At 52.5% G+C, this 20701-nt stretch overlaps 1 protein-coding gene across 4 annotated transcripts in view; it reads left to right on the top strand.

Annotated features, from left to right (window-relative positions):
* Nucleotides 1-457: 457 nt before the first annotated feature.
* CPEB1 (cytoplasmic polyadenylation element binding protein 1) overlaps nt 458-20701 on the top strand; it is a 41458-nt gene continuing 21214 nt past the window's right edge. Inside the window, exons 1-3 of one of the 4 annotated variants that reach the window (XM_038147002.1) lie at nt 458-557; nt 9259-9436; nt 18834-19022. In XM_038147002.1, the coding sequence (XP_038002930.1) occupies nt 9361-9436; nt 18834-19022 (265 nt within the window). In that variant the 5' untranslated portion in view covers nt 458-557; nt 9259-9360. Of the gene's footprint in view, nt 558-9258; nt 9437-10578; nt 10710-18208; nt 18569-18833; nt 19023-20701 lie in introns of those variants that run through there. The other 3 variants (XM_038147004.1, XM_038147005.1, XM_038147003.1) reach the window with 3 other exon arrangements.

Raw genomic sequence — 20701 nt, 5'->3', positions numbered from 1 at the left:
AAGCCCCCCCAGGGCAGCCACAGGGGACATCAGGAGACCAGCCATCCCTTAGGTGACTGGAAACATGCAGAGTGTCCCAGGGGCGAGTGGCTGCTGGGTCCTGGAGAAAACCTGGCACATGGTGTTGGGGTGAACCCCCCAGGGCAGGAGGTGCTCAGTTGGACCAGGGATCTGAGGAGTCTTGGGAGGGTTCCAGCTATTTATTCAAGGCAGAATTGCTCATGCTTCGACCGCAGAAATACCTGCTACGTCAGGGCTGGGTCTGTTCTGCAGTGTCACTGGAGGGATTCCTGGGGCCAGCTCGGGGAGGCGTTTCATCTCCAAACTGGGATTACAAAAAAAGAAGGAAATCTGACTCTTTATTAAGATCTCTCCTCCCAGCACGGGCTGGGTGGGATTTCAGTGAGCACTGGCTCTCTCCATCCAAAGCTGCAGCTCAGCACAGAGTCAGGCCCAGCAGCAGAGGCAGAGGATGAGCAAAGGACGTGCAGGAAGGTCTGAATCCCGAACCGCCTCCGCTGCCACAAAAAGGGTGAGGGGCTTTCTGCTTTTTCCGGGTAAGAGATGAAAAAAACCCCTTCGTGTTTTCTGATGGGTGAGGAATCCCTGGCTGCAGCAGCAGCAGCAGCAACCACTGGGTGTCAAGTGCTTGTTACACAGGGAAAAAGCCCATTCCCATAAGGACAGGGGCTGGAGCTGCAGCTGCCTCACAGGGAGCCACAACGATGCCACCACCCTATTTCCCTTAGGGAGGCTGATTTAACCCTTGGGCTCCTATCCCTTCATGGGCTCAGCAAGTGCCACAGCCTGTGTGTGGAGAGATGCCAGCGCACTGAGGCTGCCCTTGGGGACCTCACTTTAACCCCCTGGGGGTCCCATGCCCTCACGGGGGACTCGGTGAGCACTACAGCCTGTGTGTGGGAGCTGCCAGCACTGAGGCGTCCCTGGGAGGGAGGCTGCAGCCAGGCATCACAGTGCCACCCCTCCATTCTCCTTATGGGGACTGATTTAAGCCCTTGGGAGTCTCATTCTCCCATGGGGAGCCCAAAGAGTGCTGAGCCTGTGTGTGGAGAGCTGCTGGAGCCAAAGGGGGTCTGGAAGAGCTAAAGCCAGGCACTACAGCACTGCCACCACTCCATTTTCCTTGGGGAACCCATTTTAACCCCTTTGGGTCCCATTCCACTCCGAGTGGGCTCAGTGAACACCCAGCCTGTGTGTGGCAAATGACTGGCACTGCGGTGGCCCTGGGGGTTCTGAAGCTGAGAGCCACAGCACTGCCACCATTCCAGTACCTCAGAGGAGCTGGAGCTGATTTAAGTCCTTAGGGATCCCATTCCCCTCAGAGTGGGCTTAGGAAGCACCACAGCCCATGTGTGGGAGCTGACAGCGCTGAGGTGTCCCTGTGACGGCTCCAGATGGACACAGCAGTGCCACCACCATGCCACTCCCCTCACAGGGACTCATTTAACCCCTCTGGGATCCCATTCCCTCGGGATGCTCAGTGAGTGTAGAGTGCCTGGCACTGAGGTGTCCCCTGGAGAGCTCCATCCAGGCACCACAGTTCCATCATCCCATTCCCCACAGCGGGGCTCGTTTAACCCCTTGAGGGTCCCATTCCTTCACAGGGGTCACAGTGAATGCCACAGCTCATCTGTAGGAGCTGCCAGCACTGAGGCTACCCTTGGGGAACCCCTTTTTTTTGTCATGGGGTGTCCCATCCCCTCAGAGGGGGCTCAGCGGGTGCCACAATCTGTGTGTGGAGAGATGCTGGTGCTGAGGTGTCCCTTGGGGGCTTCAGATGGGCACTGCCACCAACATACTGCCTTCATGGGGGGGCTCATCTGAGAGCCCTTTGGGGGTCTCATCTATCAGAAGGAGCACAGCGAGTGCCACAGCCCGTGCATGGAATGCTGCTGGCACTAAGGCGTCCTCAGAAGGGCTCCAGCCAGGCAGTGCCATCATTGCATTCCCTTTAGAGGGACTGATTTAAGCCCTCGGAGGTTCAATCCCCTCACGAGGGGCTCAGTGAGCATCACAGCCCGTGTGTGGGAGTTGCCAGCAGTGAGGCTGCTTTTGGGGAACCCCATTCTCCTTGACAGGAAAGATGTGTGATCATGTATTTACAAACAATTCCATGGGTGAGGGCATGGGTGTGAAAGCCTTTGAAATGGTTCTAAATGTCTCTGCCAACTTCAAGCCACAGGTTTGTTAGAGAAACCAGACAGTTTGATTCCTGAAACAGACAAAGGGTCCGTACAAGCCTGAGTTTCTGAACTTCGGGGGGGAAATGACGTGTTTAAAGGGGGAATATGCGGTAGGCAGTTCGGGAAGGCTGCACCTTCCGAGTACCTCAGCTGATGGGGAAAGGAAGAGGGCAACATGTGGCTGGGAGTTTAGGCAAAAGGAGGCTGTGCCCTCCAAAACCGAGAGAGAGAGAAAACCCCGTGGGCATATGCCCCAGTGGACAATCTCTCCCTTTATTCGAATAAAGTTGCAGGACTCCTCTGTCTCCTTTATGGACACTGGCTTTTCATAGCGTGATTTTCTGCACACCCTCACAAGGGCACTCGGTGAGCACTCAGCCTCTGAGTGGTGAGTGGCCCCAGAGGTGCTGAAGAAAAGAGTCAGAACTGCTACCATCCCAGACCCCTCAGAGAGGCTGATTTGAGTCCTTAACACCTGCCATTGGCCCTTGGGTCCTGCTCCCCCCAGAGGAACATGGAGTGCTGGCAGCGCTGAGATGTCCCCAAGGGGCTCCTGCTGGGCAGTGCCACCACCATCCCACTCCCTTTAGAGGGGCTGACAACCCCTCAGGAGTCCTATTCCCTCATGGGGTGTTCAGAGAGCACCACAGCCCATGAGTGGAGAGCTTCTGGTACTGAGGCGTCCCCGAGGGGCTACAGCTGGACACCACAGTGCCACCACCGCCCAATTCCACTCAGAGGGGCTGATTTAACCGCTCAGGGCTTCCATCCCCTCTGAGGGGGCTGAGTGAATACCACCGCCCATGTGTGAAGAAATGATGACACTAAGCGTGCCCTTGGGGCCCTCAATTTAACCCCTAGTGGATCGCGTTCCTCTCACGGCAGGGCCACAGCGAGTGTCAGTCACATCCTGCAGCTGCCATCTCTGAGGTGTCCCTGGGAGGGTGGCTGAAGCCGTACAGCACAGAGCCGCCGCCGCCCCATCCCTCCGAGGGGCTGACTGAATGCCTCGCGTGACCCCACGTTAACCCGCGGGTGCCCCGTCCCCTCACGGCGCCCGGGCCGAGGCGGCTCCGCGGGGCTGTGGCGGGAACAGCCCGATGGCGGCGGGCAGCCGCCACGCGGCCGGCGCGTGCTGCGCGCATGCGCGGCAGCCCCGCCCCTCAGCGGCACCCCCTCCCCTCCCTCCACGCCCTCACCCCCCGCCCCCGCCTCCGGCCCGGCCCGGCCCGGCCCGGCCCGGCCCATAAAAGCCGCGGGCCGGGCTAGGGGCTGCGCCGCTCCCGGTGTCCTCGCTATCTTCTTGGCTCGTCTGTGCTGCGTTCCGGGACCGATCGGCCGCCCGTAGTGCTGATCATGGCCTTCCCGCCGGTAAGTGCGAGCACGTGCCGCCTCGCGAGGCCGCCCCGCCACGTGGTTCCACGCGGTGGAGCTGCCGGGGGCGGCGTTCCCGCCCGTTTCTCCTGCGGGAAGAGGGGACCGGGACACCGGGCCCTCAGGACAGCCGCGGATGGAATTCCCCTGCTTCGTGTCGGGGCGCTGCTGTGGAATGCCCGTTCCCTTTGGGCTGGCCTCGAGGGGGTCCTGCTGCTGAGGTACCCCCGGGGGCAGGGGGTCTGGTGGAGCTCAGGCTCAGGGAGCAGACCAACTGACCCTGCCTTTTGGGAAGTGCTGGAGGAAACCGGGTCCTCGCCTAGCACCCTGTTATTCCACCCTTCCCGGGGTTTTAGGGGCATGAAGCTGAGCTGGAGGTGCTGAGCTCAGGTGTGCGTGGTGGGGCATGTTTTGGCTAGAGTGGGTACTTGTTTAGTACCCACTTAGAAGCGGGCAAAAATACCACTTGCATGAGAACAAGTACTCATGCAAGTGGTATTTTTGCCTGCTTCTAAATTGCCTTTTTTTTTTTTTTTAGTGTATAAGGTGACCAAAGGTGCTGTTTTATTTGTAAACTGTATGCTGAAAGCTCCATGGCTGGGGTGAGGGGTGACACAGGAGACTCAGTTCATGATTTAGTATGGACAAAATGATTCTTCTGAGTGAGGCAAGTCTGCTGAAAAACAAGGTTTTTTTTTACCCTTTGCTATTCCCCAGCTGAAACCAATTAATGCTCATTACTGGTGCCTGTGTTATGGGCTAACAAGGTGTGCTGGCACCTGGAGTGCGGGTGAGGGACTTCAGGTACAGCTGCGCACAGGGTGGGAGCTGGGCTCAGGGAAGAGCTCCAGGACCCCGTTACTTTCCTGCAATTTATCTCAACTGGAACAGTCTCCCTTAACCAATTAAAACCTTATTCTGCTTTGTCAGTCTGCTGCAACAGGCAGCTGTGGGTATTGCTCGAGTACAAAGCTGCTTCTGAGTGATGGCCTTCAAAAAAAACCAAAAAATAGCTGCCTCGATGGTGAAATTCCTGTAAAGAAAGGTGTTTTGGCAAAACTGGTGTTGTTCTGAAGTTAGTGCTCCCCTGTGAATTAAGACCACTCTTAATTCAAACCAGGTGTGTTCAAGATGTCTCTACTCATTAAGCCCCCGGACAGCTGCTTGACGTTAGCTTTGCTGATGGTGGGAGAGCTGGTGCAGCCTTGCCTCACACTTTTGGGGATGAGCTGGGGGGGTGGGAGTGTGTTGCCTGGTGGAAACAGTTGTACCAATGCCGTGTTTTGCACGGGTGTAGCTGACTTCAATTTGGGAAGCAAAACATACCAACAAAAAAGGATTTTCTGAGCACCCTTTTATTGATGTTTGGAGCCATCTCAGCTTGGTTATGTTGACATGGGCACCATTTTAACAGCATCTTAAATTTTGCCTTGGGATTGAAGGCCCTCTTGGCTGTAGCTACAGCTCCACGAACCCCTCTGGGCATCAGCATGGTGCTGCCTGGGTGAGATTTCTATGGAAGATGTAAAAAGCAAAGGCTGGGTTGTAGCTGAAGTGGATGAGCCTTGCCTGCTCCACAGCATCCCTGGGAGCTAATGCATATCTTGGCCATACTGGCAGCCAAGCTGTGTTTAATGACTTCCCTAAGGATTAGGCTATCCTAATCCTGTGCTAGTGCTGTTGTGATGCTGCAGGTTCTGCCTAGCTCTGGGATTTCATTATCTCTAGGTTTCCTGCAGGTGTGTGTGCCTCGGGGCTGTGGAGGTTCCTCATTTCCACTTGCCCTGGACAACTCCGGGGTGTTTTGCTGTACCAGGTTGTGTTGTATCACTGACTGAGTGCTGCTGGTTGTGCCTGCAGTGGGCCCTCCTGCAGGTAAACTTTGCAGGCTGTGGAGGCTGCTTGGGGCGGGTGGGATGGGAGCTCCAGGGACCTGCCAGCTTCCTGATGCACAGTGGGAAAACAAGAGCTGTCTGCCATGGGGGTAAGGCTTGCTGGTGCTCTGTTACTCTGAGGGAGGGGAGCTCCTCCCTGTTTCTTGGCACTCCTTTTCTCAATTCCATGTGCTTGTTAGGGTTGCAAGAGGGGTCTGGAGCCTTTCGGTACCCTCCTTGAAGCCTCAGTGTTCTGGGGATGGATTTTCCTGCTTGCAAGTTCTTAGTTGAGTCAGGATGTGGAGGACTGCCCTCCTGCCTGAGCTTCATCTTGCTGTGTCTGTGTATGATGCTGCTCGGGTCTGTGTTTCTGACCTCTAGTGACTTAACCTACAACCTCAGAATCATTTGCTCTGTGGCACTGTGGGCCTGCTGCAGAGAACTGAATTGTCCTTCTCATTTGGTTCTTATCCAGGGGCTTCTGTAGAAAGTTTCAGCTCCAAGAGACTGGGTGTCTTACCAGGTATTAAGAAGTGGTGTTTGACTCCTGCTGGCTTTAAAGCACCTGTCAGCTGGATCAGCTTCTCCATTGACTTGTTTATCCTCTGATAAAACTGTGTCTGTGCCTCTGGATTGGGATTGTGAGGTATAGCAGGATGGAATGGCTGAGAATGGCTGTTGGGTCACTGGTTACACCCCAGGGTGTCTCATGTGGTGCCAGGAGAACCCACCGGTGCTGCTGGACTGGTGCCTCTGGAAGCAGAGGGGATCTGTAGTTTGTAGCTGCAGTGTGGAGGCTGCTAGGGAAGCCTGGAGAGGCAGTGTGTTGAATTTGCCAAATCCTTCCAGGTGGGGCAGGGACAGGGAATCCTACCGGGGCTCTGGAGTGCTGCATTGCTCGTCTTGGCTGGGGATGATAGAGCAGCACCGGCTCTGGGGATGCAGCCTCAGGCGAGGTGTTTCCCTGGGCTTTGATGTTGACTCCGAGATGGAAGCACTTGGCTGGATTCTCCAGTTTGCAAACTCTTCCACCATCCTCTCTAGGCTCTTGGGGGTGGTTTGGGCTCCGAGTGCTCTGGAGACCTGCAGAGCTCCTCTCAAAGGAGTATTTTATTTTTGGGTTGAGGGAGGGGAGGGTGTGCTACGAGCCCCTTCCTGCAGGGGGTTGCAGTGCTGCAAGGTCCCCCCTACCCAGTGTCCAGGATGATTGCAGCAGCCCAAGGATATCCTTGACAGTCTAGGGGTAAAAGCTCTCTAGCAGAAGGGATTTTTGTGGAAAGGCTTGTCTGTGTTCTCGCTGGTTTCTGTTCCTGTTTGGAGCAGGACTGGTGCTGCCAGTCGTGGAAGCTAAATGAGAAGGAACGGGTGGGGCGTTCAGCTGGCTGCTCCGGGTTATTTTGTCTCCCTAGTGCAGACTCCTAGGGAAAAGCTTTGCCTCCCGCTGGAAGTGGTTCTTTTACAGGAGCAGGAGTAGAATGCGGAGTTTCATCCTTGTGCCAAGGCAGCCTGATGCGGCACTCCTTTTTATTAAAGATGACTGGCAATACTTTCGTAATTTGAGCTTCTGTACTCCAGCTGCTCTTTATGAAGATGACTTAAAGCGCGCTCTGCCTCTTCTCTCAGCCTGCAGCTCGCTTTTAGCCTTACCTGTTTCACTCTTGTAAACGTTCCCTTGTTTGGCGGTGGGCTCTGATGTGTGCTCTGCGTTCGTATATTTACAAACAATTCCACGGGTGAGGGGATGGGTGTTAATGGCTTAGAAATGGTTCTTAATGTCTCTGCCAACTTCAAGCCGCAGGTTTGTTAGAGAAACCAGACAGTTTGACTCCTGAAACAGACAAAGGGTCTGTACAAGCCTGAGTTTCTGAACTTCGGGGGGGATATGACGTGTTTAAAGGGGGAATATGCGGTAGGCGGTACGGGAAGGCTGCACCTTCCGAGTACCTCAGCTGATGGGGAAAGGAAGAGGGCAACATGTGGCTGGGAGTTTAGGCAAAAGGAGGCTGTGCCCTCCAAAACCGAGAGAGAGAGAGAAAACCCCGCGGGCGTATGCCCCAGTGGACATTCTCTCCCTTTATTCGAATAAAACTGCAGGACTCCTCTGTCTCCTTATGGACACTGGCTTTTCATAGCGTGATTTCCTGCACAGCTCTGAGCATTTCAGTAGCCAAAGATCCCAGCCCTCAGCGCTGAAGAAACGCTAATGGTGCTAAACGGGCTGGAGTTCTCCAGGAATTGTTCAGGTCCCGCCTGAAGGCACGGTGCGAGCTGTCCGCTCAGTGGCTTATTCCTGCTGCTTCCAGGACTGCGTTTCCTCTGCTTTTTACCTGTGTGGTGGGTAGTTGTAGAAAAGGATCACATCATGCGCGTCTAATGACGAGGTGGGGGGTGGAATGTAAGTGCCAGGCGTGGGCTGGGCTAATATTCCCGTCTCCATGTGAAGTTCAGTTTAGACCAGCCTCCTTGAACGATCCGCAAGGGGTCATTTGAAAGTAAAACCGGCTCGGTGCTTCAGACTTGTTTGCGAGTGAAGCAGAACTGGAGGTAAGTGAGGCCTGAAACTTGCAGAAGCACATCCAAGCTGTGCCCGTATTGTCTTCTTGACAAGTACAAACGGCCCCATTTAGAGCTTCGGTGTGTGTTGGAGGAGCAGGGGCTCGTTTGCCAGGTTTGATGCTCTTCAGTTCTTTGGATTTGAGTTTAACTTGATTTAATGGCCAGCATTCTGCTCCGGAGTTCAGGGCTGGGGGGGGTTGTGCCTCCCTGCTCCTCTCTTTAGAGCCGGTCTCAGTTGCCGGCGATACCGATGGCTCAGCACGTTCGGGAGCAGAGTTCTGCAGTGGCTTTTGGGTGGCGGGTGGACCTGTCCTCGGCCTCAAAACGCTGGAAGCGATGAAGCTTAGCGGCTTCTAAATTGTCAGAGGCTCGAAGGTGGTGCAGCTGCTCCCGAAGGAGCCTGCACATCAGCGGCTTGCTAGCAGAGCTGGAAAGGAGCTGCTCTTCCCAGTTCTCTGAACCGGCACCAGGGTGCTGGAGGGGTTTGATGTTTCTCAGGCAGAAGCTTTACAAGAGGTGATCCTTTTTTAGAATGCTCACAAAACCTTGATGCTGGTGCAGCCGTGTCCATGCTGGGTTGTGCTAAAGCAGAGGTGGTTTGGGGTAACTACCTTTGTGGTCAGGTGCTGCTGCCTGAAGGGAAGATCAGGATTTTATCTTCTGCCTTTCCAGGATTTGGGGCTGTTTGATTAGCTGGGAAGCAGTGTTGTTTGGGTTTTCTTCTGCAAACCTGAAGTGATTACTGCTGACTTGGATAAGTCCAAGATACTGTTGAGAACTCCCAGATGGGTAGTGAGGTGAGCCTTGCGCTCCTCTGCCGTGCATAAGAGGAGCTGCTGTGGTTCCTTGTGGTGTCTGCCTGGACCATGAGCATCCCACTTGTTCCGTGGTGTCAGGAGACTGATTTTGGGCTAGAAGGTGTGTGCCCTCATTAATCAGACCTCCGCTGGTGTTGTGATGGGCTGGAGAAGAGCAGCCAGGAGCTGTATTCACAGCCCAGCTGGTTTGCTGTGGCTGTCAGCCTGAAGCCCATCCCTGGTCCCTGTGTGTGATGGGCAGTCTGCTCCAGTGTGCTGTGCTGACAAATTGCTGACCCGTTTGCTTAACTTCTGCTTTAATGCCAAGAATTGGGTTTGAGTGTTGCTAAGACCTAACCTAATGTGAATATTGGAGGCAGTCCAGGCTTTCCACAGTGTGTTGAAAGCTGAGTACTTGCCTATTTGACACACATACTGGTTCTTTTTTACCAGAAAGAAGATCCTGTGAGGAGCATAAAAGACTGCTGGGATAGCCCGAATGCCCCTGCACTTTCCACTTGCAGCAATGCGGATATATTCCGCCGAATAAATGCCATGTTGGACAACTCTCTGGATTTCAGTGGAGTCTGCACCACGCCTGTCACAAAAGGCAAATGTGACACCCTGCCAGGTGATGGAGGGGGGCTCCTGGAGTGGGGAGGCACTTGGTGAACAGATGGTGGTGGTGGTAATCCTCAGTGGTGTGGGTGTTGGCACGCTTGGTGCTGGGGGGAGGTCTTTGCTTGTGTGCCTGAAATGAGTAACCTGTGTATTTCCTGGCAGTGTGGAGGTGCCTGGGAAGGCTTGCTTGCCTCTCTGTAGTGCTGTGGGTCATTGTGGGTAGGATGTGAGTGCTCCCTGCCTGACCTGCCAACTGCTGGTGGGAATATCTCCAGCAGACTCCTTTAGTCTGCTGCGCATGGAGGCAGGATTCATCTACTCTGAAGGTTAGCAAGGCTGAGTTGCTGCATACTTTGAAATTGCAAAAGAATTTTGAAAAACCATATTTGCCACAGGTCAGTTAACATGCATGTAAGAGCACAGGTGGGTGCAGACTTCCCTGCAAAGCAAGCTTGGTGTGGTGAAATCAGTGCTGCAGGCTTCTGTCCCCTCCAAGGCTGAGGGGAGTAGGCATGTTCTGCTGCCTCAAGACAGAAGTTCTGTGCCAAAGCAGAGAGTGTTTGGTCTGGTCTTATTTTTATCCAAGTGAAGGACGTGCTTTTGTTCCTTTGCAGCAGCCCAGGTCTGCCAGTAAATGTGCCTGTGACTGGTATTCCTTTAGCCAGCACACCTCTGAGCAGCAGTGCTTGTGCCAGGATTTGGGCACTTGAAAGGGATTGCTCTTGCCTCTCCAGCGTCTGAATTATGGATCAATAAACACTTCAGCCATTATTGGAAACAAACTGACCCCTCAGGATAGGTCCCAAAACAAAGTGGGAAGTAAAGGGCTGAACCTCCCCAGCTGATGACCTTGCAGGGTTCCCTGGGCAGAGCAGGTTTCTCTGCAGTCACGTGGAGACAGGGTTGCCTTGGCCTCTTGGGTAAGCTGAGGTTTAATCAAATGGGTGTGGGTAAAAAGCTCTAAATAAGTGTCTCTGCACCGTGTGGGTCTGTTTGATGCCTGTACAGTGCATCTCTGTTTTGGGCTAACAAAATGACTGCTACCAGATGACTTCCAGTGCAGCTTAATCTCCTGGGTATTTGAGGACTTAGCAGTGTGGACCTGGGGCTGATCTGGCCATGTGATCCCATGCTGGCGCTGCAGAAATACCAGAGGAAGTGAATTGCTTGCTTCAAGGCCTGGATCCATGGCCAGCATTGCTTGAAACCTGTCTGGTAAAGTGGCATCAGAGGCTATGCTTGCTACTCCTGAGCAATGGTGTAGTGAATATTAACCCATTCAGGTTAGTGTTGCATTTTTTGGTGTTTGCTGCTGTGCTGAGCTGGTTTGGCTTTTTGTTTTGGTCCCCAGCGCAGTAGTAGGCAGTGCTGTATCTGATCTGGATGCACTGGAAGCATAAAGGAGAAATAAATGTAATACTTTCTATCTCCTTGCAGTGGGTGAAAGAGTTGTTTCTGGCTTCCTTGTTCAAATCTTTGCTATAGCCTTTCCTACTCCATTTGGAATGGGAATATTTCATAGACTCTTAGAATGTGTTCATGGTATTTCCTGATTAAGTTTCAGTTTGCCAAAGTTAACCTGATTTATAAAGGAGATGTCTCTGCCTGCTAGAACAGATTGATCATGTGAAGGTGTGGGTCAGTTCTGGTTTTCTATCTGGGCTTAAGAGCTGGCACAGCAATTTTAATTTGCAGTGCTGTCTTTGACTTTGAAAACTCTTCTCTGAGGGATGGGGCTGTTTGCCTGGCACTGAGGTAGGAGTTTTTACTGACCTGCTGCTTGCAAACCTCTGTGTTCTGTCATTTACTCTGGTTTTTCCTAGGGATGTCTGGAGCAGAGCATCTTGCTGGTGATGCCTTGTCTGGAAACTCTTGAGTTTCCCAGTGGTGTTAAACTGCTTGTTTCAGGTCATAAGTCCTGTGGAAGACTGCTCATAGGGCATGTACACTGGCACTTAGGTGTAAAAAAAAAAAAGAGGGCCTTCCTCTAGCAAATGTTATTTTTGCTGCAGGGAAGCCAGAGCTGCGCTTTGGGGACACCCTAAGCAGCTTTTTTTCCTGCTCTGGCAGCTGAAGACCAGTCTCACCAGTGAGTGCTGGGGACCAGGGTGGGGGCCTTGCTTAGTGGTAGTTATCCAGACAGGAGGGTTTTGGCTTGTGTCAAATCCCTTGTATAGTGACACAAATGCTTATGATGTTGTGAGGAAAGAATTCCTCTCTTCCCAAAGGATACTGGGCCCTGCTGAGCTGGGCTGGAGGAGGGCTGCCTTGGGCCACTAGAAATGTGAAGGTACTGATAAGAGAGCAACCTGGGCCAGCAGTTGTCAGCTGTAAATTCGTGGATGAGTCAGCGTCTGCCAAAGTGTCAGCTGCTCAGAGTTATTGGTCTTGTTGCAGTCCCAGCCTTGTTTCCTTAATGTTGGGGCTGGGTCTTCTGGGTAGGTAAGGAGGGCCTGAATGCAGCAGCTCTGCAAGCTTTGTGCTATCTTTGGAGCTGAAAAGTGCAGGAGCTGCTCCTAATGTCTGAGAGGTTGCTAATGAGAGTCTTTTCCATGAAAGAGCTGGCAGTGTAAGCAAAGATGTGAATCCGGGGCATCTATGATCTATAAATGGGGGAGTTACTTTGGCACCCGGACCCTAGCCTGGGTTGTGCAGAAACTCACACCTGATGGCTGTAAGGCTGAGCAGCTGATTGCTGAAATGCAGAATGTAGTACAGGTGCCTGGGCAGGTGGTTAAGCCTGGAACAGGTTGTTGGAGCTGTTTGCCTTGCCCTTGAGTCAACTTCTGGGCAGGTGATCAATGGAGCAGAGACCCTTCATCTCATGTGGTGTTTAGTCTTTGCTCCAAGTGAAGTCACTTCTGAAGAATTCCTGAGTCTGTGGTGTTTTTACTTGTGCAGGAGCACCTGTTAGTCAGACTAGATTATCATGAAATTCCTTGCTTGGGCAGGCTTGTGAATCTAGAGATCCACCATGAATGTAATAGGTGAAAGGACTGTCTTTTTACAGCTTGAACTCTTTGAATGGCAAAGCTTGGGGGAGAGACTTTATTCCAGCAGTAAATGCTTGGACTTGAATCTGTTCATGGTCCCTCAAGCTTTTCAGTTGTCATCTTCAGGTCAAACTAAATTTATCCCAGCTAGGACTTGTGTTGAAGAAGCCCCTTTGAGCACTAAGAGGATTACACGTGGTGGAGAAGAGATGGCAGAAGTTCATGACCTTTCACTAATGCTATTGGGGAAGCACGTGTGGAGACACTTTACTGGCCTGCCAGCGAGGCCGTGCTGGGATCAGTCCAGCAGCAGCCTGAGCAATGTGAGTGGACAGGCTGATTCAGCACTCCTGCATCCGCGCAGTCAGTGTTCTCCCCTTCTGGGCAGAGCTGGGACTGCTGCTGCAGGTTCAGCTTGTCACACCTAAAGTTGGATGTCTGTAAAGATCAGTTTGCAGCTGATGATACTCCTTGGTGAACTTGGTTGCTTTGTCAGAGCCAGCTGTGTTGGGATGCCCGGGCTGACCACCCCCTGAGGTTTGTGGGTAGCTATTCCAGGAGCTCTCCAAGCCCCAGGCTCGGGGTGCTCTCCCAAACTGTGGGGTGCAGTGGTGTGGGGAGAGCTGTTATTATAGAACCTGTCGGGTGGCTTCTGGGACAGGGCCATGGTGCTTCACAACTGCTGCATGTCCGGCTGCCTCAGTCCTCCCTGGAGAAAGGCAGAACCTCCTCAGTGCAGGCGTTAACCTCTAGTAGCTTTCTGTGTGGTGCTGGAGATTGGAGAGACAGTGTGGCCTTGACAGAGGCAGGAGTCAGCATCTCCTGACGGTGCTGCTGGAGCAGCTGCCTGTCCTTGAGCAGCTGCTGCGCAAGGAATGTGATTTTAAAGCTGTTGGATATGTTTATCACCTCTGAATAAGAACGTGGGCAAGGCCAGTTTCTTAACTGGCTGCTGGTTCGTTTGCCAGGCTTTGGAGCTGGGTGGAAGGTGCTGCTGCATGCACAAGCTTTTGAAACTGTAGGCACAACTTCCAGCTTTAGTAGAGCTGGGGGTAAAGCTCCCACGGTAGCTTTTGTATACCTGTTGCTGGTTTCAGCTGAAGGCAGTGCTTTGTTTAAAAGGAACATTGAAGACATGTAGGTACCCCAAATGTCCCAGCAACGTTGATCTCTCATTCATTAAGCTCTGCTCATTTAACAGCAACAAAGCAGCCGTTATTTTGCTCTAACTTGACAGTCCATTGTGTGAAGAAATGGGAGATGCTTAAATGACTTCCTTCGGATGGGAGAGGCTTCAGGTGCCAAGTTCAGTGTTTAAAGGCTGTTAGTTGTGGCCCATCAGGCTTTAATGACTCTGTGGCTGCTTTATTTAAGGAAAACTGAAGGACAAATGCAAACCCAGACTAGCTGATGACTAAATCGGCTTCCTGTTTGCTCTTAACTGCAGTCAATTAATGACCTATCACTTGTTTAGCCGTCCAAAAAGTGTCTCTGATACTGTAATGTAAATTCCTCTGCTCTTCCTCTGCAGCCCCAAGGAAACATTCCAGACAGCACTGGATGCAGCTGACCTGATATACATGGTCTTGAATCAGGGAATAAAATGCTCTAGGAGGCAGGGACCCAAAAGGTAGCTCTGCTTACCTGGAAGTACTGAGGCAGAGTAAGACTCTGAACAGGAGCTCACCTGAAGCTGGCAGAACCATTCTGCCTGTCCCAGAGAAATGCTGGATGCTACATATAATTCGAGAATAGGGAGATTCCACACCTGTGCCCCAGAAAAAGAGCACGCTTAACTTCCCTTGGTCTTGTTGGCCATTGGACTTGAAGTGTCACGTTGCCGGGTTTTTGTCTACACAAGCATGATGCTTCTCTCTACTGGAAAGAGCCTCTAGTAGTTGGGTTTTGTATCAGATATGCAGACAGAAGCAGGTCAGTGTTCTGCGGAGCAGGGACTTGGCCTAGAGCCGTTGTATTCTGCCGTGGTCACAGACTGGTGGTGTTCCTGAAGATCCAGCAGTTCTATGATTTGTACTGAGCTCTGTCACTCGGGTTTTTGGTGCTGTAATTCTGTGACAGTCTCTGTTACTCTTGGAAGAGGGAGGCAGAGCAGCAAGACTGTTGCAGTGTCTCTTCCTTGGATTCTGAAGTAGCTGTTTGCCAACTGCTGGAGTGTTGGTGGTTATGGAATAAGGCAGACTCCTTCATCTGGCTGTGAAACAGGTCACGCAGCAGCACGTGTCTCCACTTCAGGAACTTTTCAGATTACAGGGGGGATGCTTAGTTGTGTTTCAGAAAAACCTCTTGTAACTAGTAGGTTTATGGTGAACAAGTGCTCTTCTAAGTCCCTGATGATCTCCACTGCACTTTGGGAATAGAGTTGACTCATCTGACAGCTTTCACTGGGGTATTTGTCTTTTGTGCAGAAGGCACTTGAGAGGCTTAATTTTCAGGGATGCAATTCCCAGCCTTTACAGTTGGAGGTGCAGAGATGTGTGAAAGGCAAAGCAGTGCTGCTGCTGGCTGCTGCCTTCCTGTTTGTCTTCTGAAGGTTTCTCCCCCTGCCTCTGGCTTCTCCAGATTTGTTTTGAAAGTTCAGCTCTGGTCAGAGCTCTAGTCTGTGGAGTGAATCTGGTTTTGTCAGAGAAGAGAGAGCTTACAGCTGAGCTGGGCTTATCATTCTGCTGCCCTCAATGCTTGGGACTCATTCAAGGAGGGATTTCATCTGTATTCAGGCTCTGGTGGAAAACAGCATGTGGGAGCAAAGGGAGAGCTGTCCTGACTGTGGAGGTGGTAGGAATGGGATCTGACTTGGTTCATGTTTGCTTAACCATTCTGAGAAAACCCAGAGGAAGAAAAACCCTGTTTGCTGGATTGTTAGCTGGCCTTCTCACCCAGATCTGGAAGGCTCAAATATCTGAGCACCTTTGTGCTAGGTTGAAGCACCACCTTTCCAGACTGATGGCACAGAGATGCTGCTGCTATGGGCTGGGAACTGAATCATGCTCTCTGCTCCTCCTGCTCCCTTAACCCACAGCCTGCCTGTGGATCACAGCTTCTGCTGCCAGGCCCTGTGGATCCTTCCCACGCAGGCTTAGGCTGTAATTTCCTCAATATTTTTTTGTTTGAAGTGCCTGGTTGGTGCATCCATGCTGCATACCAGATCAGGGGAGAGAACCAGGGTTAAAACTAACTCCCTGTGGCTTGGTTTTAACCAGATGAGCTCCCCAACCCAGCTTCCTGTGTGGAAACTCACCTGCTTTAAGTGGTGTGAGGGGAGAGGGTGGGCTGGGGTGAGGACAGGGGCTGGGCCTGTGGGAGCTGCTCTTGCCTGCAGGTGAGAGCCGAGCTCTGGAGATCCTCACCTTCAAGAGCCTTTGGAATGTCTTAAGTCCAGGGCTCACAGTTAAAGTCTGGAAAATGGAGCTTTCCATGTGGTGTGGAAAGCTGTCTGGCCTGTGCTGTGGCCTGGCTACAGGGATCTCCTGGACAGGCCAGGAGGGAGTCACCCAGGAGAGACACTTGCTCCAAGGCCAGTGAGGGAGTGTTTTGTTAAGGACTTTGTTCTCATAATGCTGTTGAAATCAAACCCAACAGGCTTGGGAGGCAGGAGCTCAGTCTCTCCCAGACGCTGGGGCACGAGCCCAGCACAGCGCCGCTCCCTCTGCCAGGATGGTTGGCTTCCAGTGGCAACTCCAGGGAAAAATCCAGGTTGGAAGGGCTTGTGCTGGTGGTTGGTGCTTGGAAAAATCTGCAGTAAAGCATTTGGGTTGGGCTGTGTCAGGTTGCAAAGTGAAGTTATTTAGTATTTGGTAGACATTTAGTTATTCATAACTTGAGGTTATGACTCTTAAAGTGAATTTTTGTTGGAAATTTAATTCTTCCTGCTCTAGTATCTTATTAGTTTTTTCTGCCTGTAACAATTGATTGCTTTGTAACAAATCTTCAGACTCTTGACTTTTAAAAATACCTAGTCCAGAAATCTGTGTAAGTTCTCTTTGGCTTTTTTAGTTGATGTTTTGCCTGGATGACCTGTATCTGTCTTTCAGCCTGGCTGGGAGTATTAAAGGGAAAGCAGCCTGGGCTGGTTGTTGGCTTCTGATGGGAAAAAGTCTATCTAAAAACTGCTGGTTGTCTGAGTGGATTCTGCTCTGTGCTTCCACAGTTAGAGCTGTAACTGGATTGCAGGGAGTTAGTTTTTAATGTGGATTGAAGTAACCAGAGGGAATCATGGATCTTTTACTTGAATCTGATTTGGTTTGATTAAACTAAGCAGTTTATTTCCCAAAAAATGCAGATAGTTAGGGAAAGCTTGGCTGGATACTGCGGAGTGAGTGCTTCCTGTCATAGATAAATTTGTTCCCTATTATAAATTTGTTCCCCGTTTTCCTTATTTCTTCAGTTGTGGGTTTCATCCAAGCTGTTGGGATTCAGGTTTTGCTGTGTATCAGTACTGTGTCCGTGCTTTCCAGAAGATGAAGCTTGGTGGGAATTATTCTTTTGAGACCTAGCAAGATCCCTGGTCCCCACAGGGAAGGGAGTCTCCTGCTGCCAGGGATCTGTGCACAGCACTTGTGCCTTTTCATAAAGGCAGGAATGTTACATATTCATATGGACAAGTTATGGTTGCTGTGGGAACTGAGTTGGCTGAGCACTGTCTTGATCCTCTCCTCCCTATGTTAGAGATGTCCAAAACAAGCCATCAAAAAACTATCTGGGAAGAATTGATGCAGTGAAATACCCTGCTGGAGATGCAGAGTGATGCTGTCAGAGAAATAGATGCTGTTACAGGTGCTTGGTAGTAATGTGACTGAATTGGCACTGTAGCTTGTACTAGTACTACTGGGAGTAGGAAACACCCTGGTGGATGCTGTCCTGGTGGAGTGCTGTGGAGGAGGCTGCAGCTGGGAGAGGGGAAGGTGACGTGTTGCCAGCAGGTTATGGTTTTAAATGCTCTGATCCTGCCTGTGGTGCCTGAGTCCCCTCACTGGGGTCTGGGAATGCTGGTGCTCCCAAACTGCCATGGGGTGGAGGCAGGTGTCCTGCCTCTGGCAGCAGTGGCCTGTATCACACGTAGGCTACCCAGCTGCCGCCAGCCTTTTCCTGGGCTTTGCTCATGGGCATCTGAGTGGCATGGGATGTGGAAAGGAGGCCGGGAACGCTGTCGGGCTGTCTGGCATGGCTGGGACTGCACGTGAGGGATAATGTGACAGACTGCAGCGCCTGCGGAAGAGCCGGAGCGGTGTGTGGAGCGAGGTGTACATCTGATGGCACAGTGGGAGGCTGTGGGGGCAGGGGGAGGAGGAGGAGACAGCTGCTGCTGCTTGGGAGTTGGCTTATAAATGCCCTCTGACTCAGATTTCGGGTAGCACAGCTGAGCATCTTGTGGTTTCACCAGCCCCCAGATCCCTGCGTTAAACTGGAATTCTCAGACTATGAACCTGCTGCGTTTCCTTAGGCTGTTGGCTTGGGCTTAAACCAAGGCGAGAATCCGCATCTCCAGTACTGTAGGCTTGTGAACACCCTGCAAGGGAGGGGAGGGCTGGGAAAGGGGGGACCAGGCAGGTGAAAGGTAAACAGGCCATGAAAAATTCCTGATGTGAAATGGTTCTGCTTGGTCCTCTTCCTGCTGTACCAGTGGGATGTGCCCGCTTGGGCTGGACCAGGGATGATGGGCTGCTCTCCGGGTAGTGGGGGTTGAAGGTTATCCTTGTTACTCAGGGGTAAACAATGCCGAGTCAGTGAGGCACAGTGGCCGGGCTCAACCAAACAGATTATGCCAGCAGAATTGCGAAGCTTTGCATCGGCTCTGAATCGGAGCCAGCAGCTGGAAGCTGGCCAGGACTAAAGTGTTTTTGGGTTTTGTGGGTGGAGGGAGGCGGGGACAGGAGAGCTGGGTAGCACTAAAACTAACTGTGCTCTGTCGCTGCTGCTCTCGTCGTTGCTGGGGGGATTGCTGCCTCCAGCCTGGTGTCTGCTGTGCCGACGAGCTTTGTGCTGCGTGCCTCCCCTGATTTACTGGAACTGCTCCTCTTTCCTCCTGCCACCGTCTTGTCTGTCAGGGGAAATCTTATCCTTTCTTCTTACCTTTATTTTGTAAGAGCTGATGCAGTTCTCTTGCATGGCAGAGTGACGTCACTGTCAGCACAGTAAGCATCAGCAGCCTGGTCACATGCTGACCCAGTCAGTAATGCAGACGGGATAGGAAAGGTGGAGGGGCCGAGGGGGGTGGGGGGCTGGATTCTGGACATATGGTAGCCCTCCCTTTTGGGGTGCAACTGCTGGTTGCAGGAGCTGTGGCTTCAGAGCGACACGAGACCTGGCTTGGGGCTTAATGCTTTGGAAAACTCCTGCTTTAAAAAGAAAAAAGCAGCCCTGAACTCTCAAGCTTCTGTTTGTTCTCCATCCGAGCAGACATCCAGGACTCTGAAGAAGCAGTGGCAAGCAGGATGCTCTTCCCTACGTCCACGCAAGAGTCTTCCCGTGGCCTCCCAGACACCAACGATCTGTGCCTTGGCCTGCAGTCTCTCAACCTGACAGGGTGGGACAGACCCTGGAGCACCCAGGACTCTGACGCTGCAGCACAAACCAGCACACAGTCCGGTGAGTCTGCTGACACATGCAGCAACAGTTGTTGGATTCTCTGTGTGTTTTTGGCTGGTTTCAATCTAACGTGGAGCGATGTGCTTGTGTAACAGGGCGCTGGCGGTGGCTAATGGGGGCTTCTCGAGCCGTGGTGCTTGTGTAATGTGACAGCTGAGTTGGGGAGGCTGTGGCTGCCTGTGCCACAGCCCCCTCTGCTCTGCTGTCAGCTCACTGCAGATGAGAAGTGCCCGGGGTTGTTTTGCTCAGAGCCGTAACGCTGCTGGAGGAATAACCTCACCAGGAGAGGAGAAATCCTCTTGCTGTGTTTGGAGGGAGTGGGTGGGGGGTGTGGTGTCAGGAGGCTGAACACGCTGGGTAGGAGTGAGGCTGAACTTCGCTCCAGCAGCCTGAGGAAATCCCTGGTGGCAGGGTGCTCTGCAGGTGGGGAAGGGTGTGCTTGCAGAGGGTCCCCCCTGTGCCCGATTGCCAAAGTCCCAGCAGCCTCACTTGCCCAACTCTGCTGTGGGGTGTGGTACAGCCAGCACCCAACAACTTCAGCCAGTTTGGGGCTGGGTGGGAGACTTGGAGGGATCCTTCTCCACTCCCACGCTCAACTAGAAATAGCGGGCTGTGCCTGGCAGTGGGCTGCAGGAGATGCAGTGGAATGGCTTCTTGTTTTAACTCTTCTGGTCCAGCGCAAACCTACGTGATGGGCTGGGTGTGGGCTTGCAGCCACGCGCTGCTGGCTGGTGTGCCCTTCCCCCTTGATCCTCTCCAGTCTGCTTTTGCAGCTGGGATCGGCTGGGGGATTCCAGGCATGCTGGGTGCCTCCCCGGGGTGATGTGGGGTCCAGTTAACTGTTGGAGACACCGGCCTTCCCTGTAAAATCCCAGGAGGAAGGAGTGCTGCATGCACAAACTTAATGCATCCTTTAAGCCTGGTGTTGGAGCAGAGGGGTAAAACAGGGAAGAGTTCACTTGCTAGCCTTTGAGGCATGTAAAAACCAGTTTCACAAACAGTGTGTTCATTTAAGTATCAGTCTGTGGAAAGATCTAGTGCTTTGGCAGAGTTTGTACAAGTACAGCCTGGTTGCTACAGAAACTCATCCCTTTATAGCAGCATGCTGCTGCTTTGTTAAAAGGGGAGTGCATTGCTGCGCAGACTTGGGTGACACGGAGGCCCCAGGCATGGAGTTGGTGCTGACAGGGGTACAAACAGCTTCTTGGGCGGGGGAGCTGGGCAGTGGGGCTTGCCTGTGTAGATGTTTGGAGGGGCAAGGGGGTGCTGTCCTGAGCATAGGAAGAGCTTCTGGGACACAGCCCTGAGTTGCTGCATGAGTTGTAAAAGAGCAAAAAAAAAGTACTAGTGGGGTAGCAGAGTTTGAACAGCTCAATCTGCACAGCTCATTTGAGTTTCTGCATTTAATTTCTACGAGACTTGGCATGTGGGGCCTGGCATGGGCACTCGAGGTCTGCCTGCAGCCCAGCTGCGGTAGCTTTATTAAGCTTTGCTCTGCTCCAGTGAGCAAACCTCCACATGGTCCTGTGGGCTTCCCCTAATGAACCAGGGAATACCACACACTCCTGTCTGTACTTTCATTGCCAGCTGAGACCTCGAAGGAGGAAGGAGAAACAAGTTGTTAGTGTGCAGTGGGCCAGCCAGGTGCCTCAGAGCTCTGCTCTGAGCCCCTTCTGGCT

The sequence above is a fragment of the Motacilla alba genome, chromosome 10 (genome assembly GCF_015832195.1).
Source record: "Motacilla alba alba isolate MOTALB_02 chromosome 10, Motacilla_alba_V1.0_pri, whole genome shotgun sequence".
Classification (NCBI taxonomy): domain Eukaryota; kingdom Metazoa; phylum Chordata; class Aves; order Passeriformes; family Motacillidae; genus Motacilla; species Motacilla alba.
The sequence above is the reverse complement of the archived record's forward strand: the minus strand, read 5'-3'. Positions and strand labels throughout refer to the sequence as shown.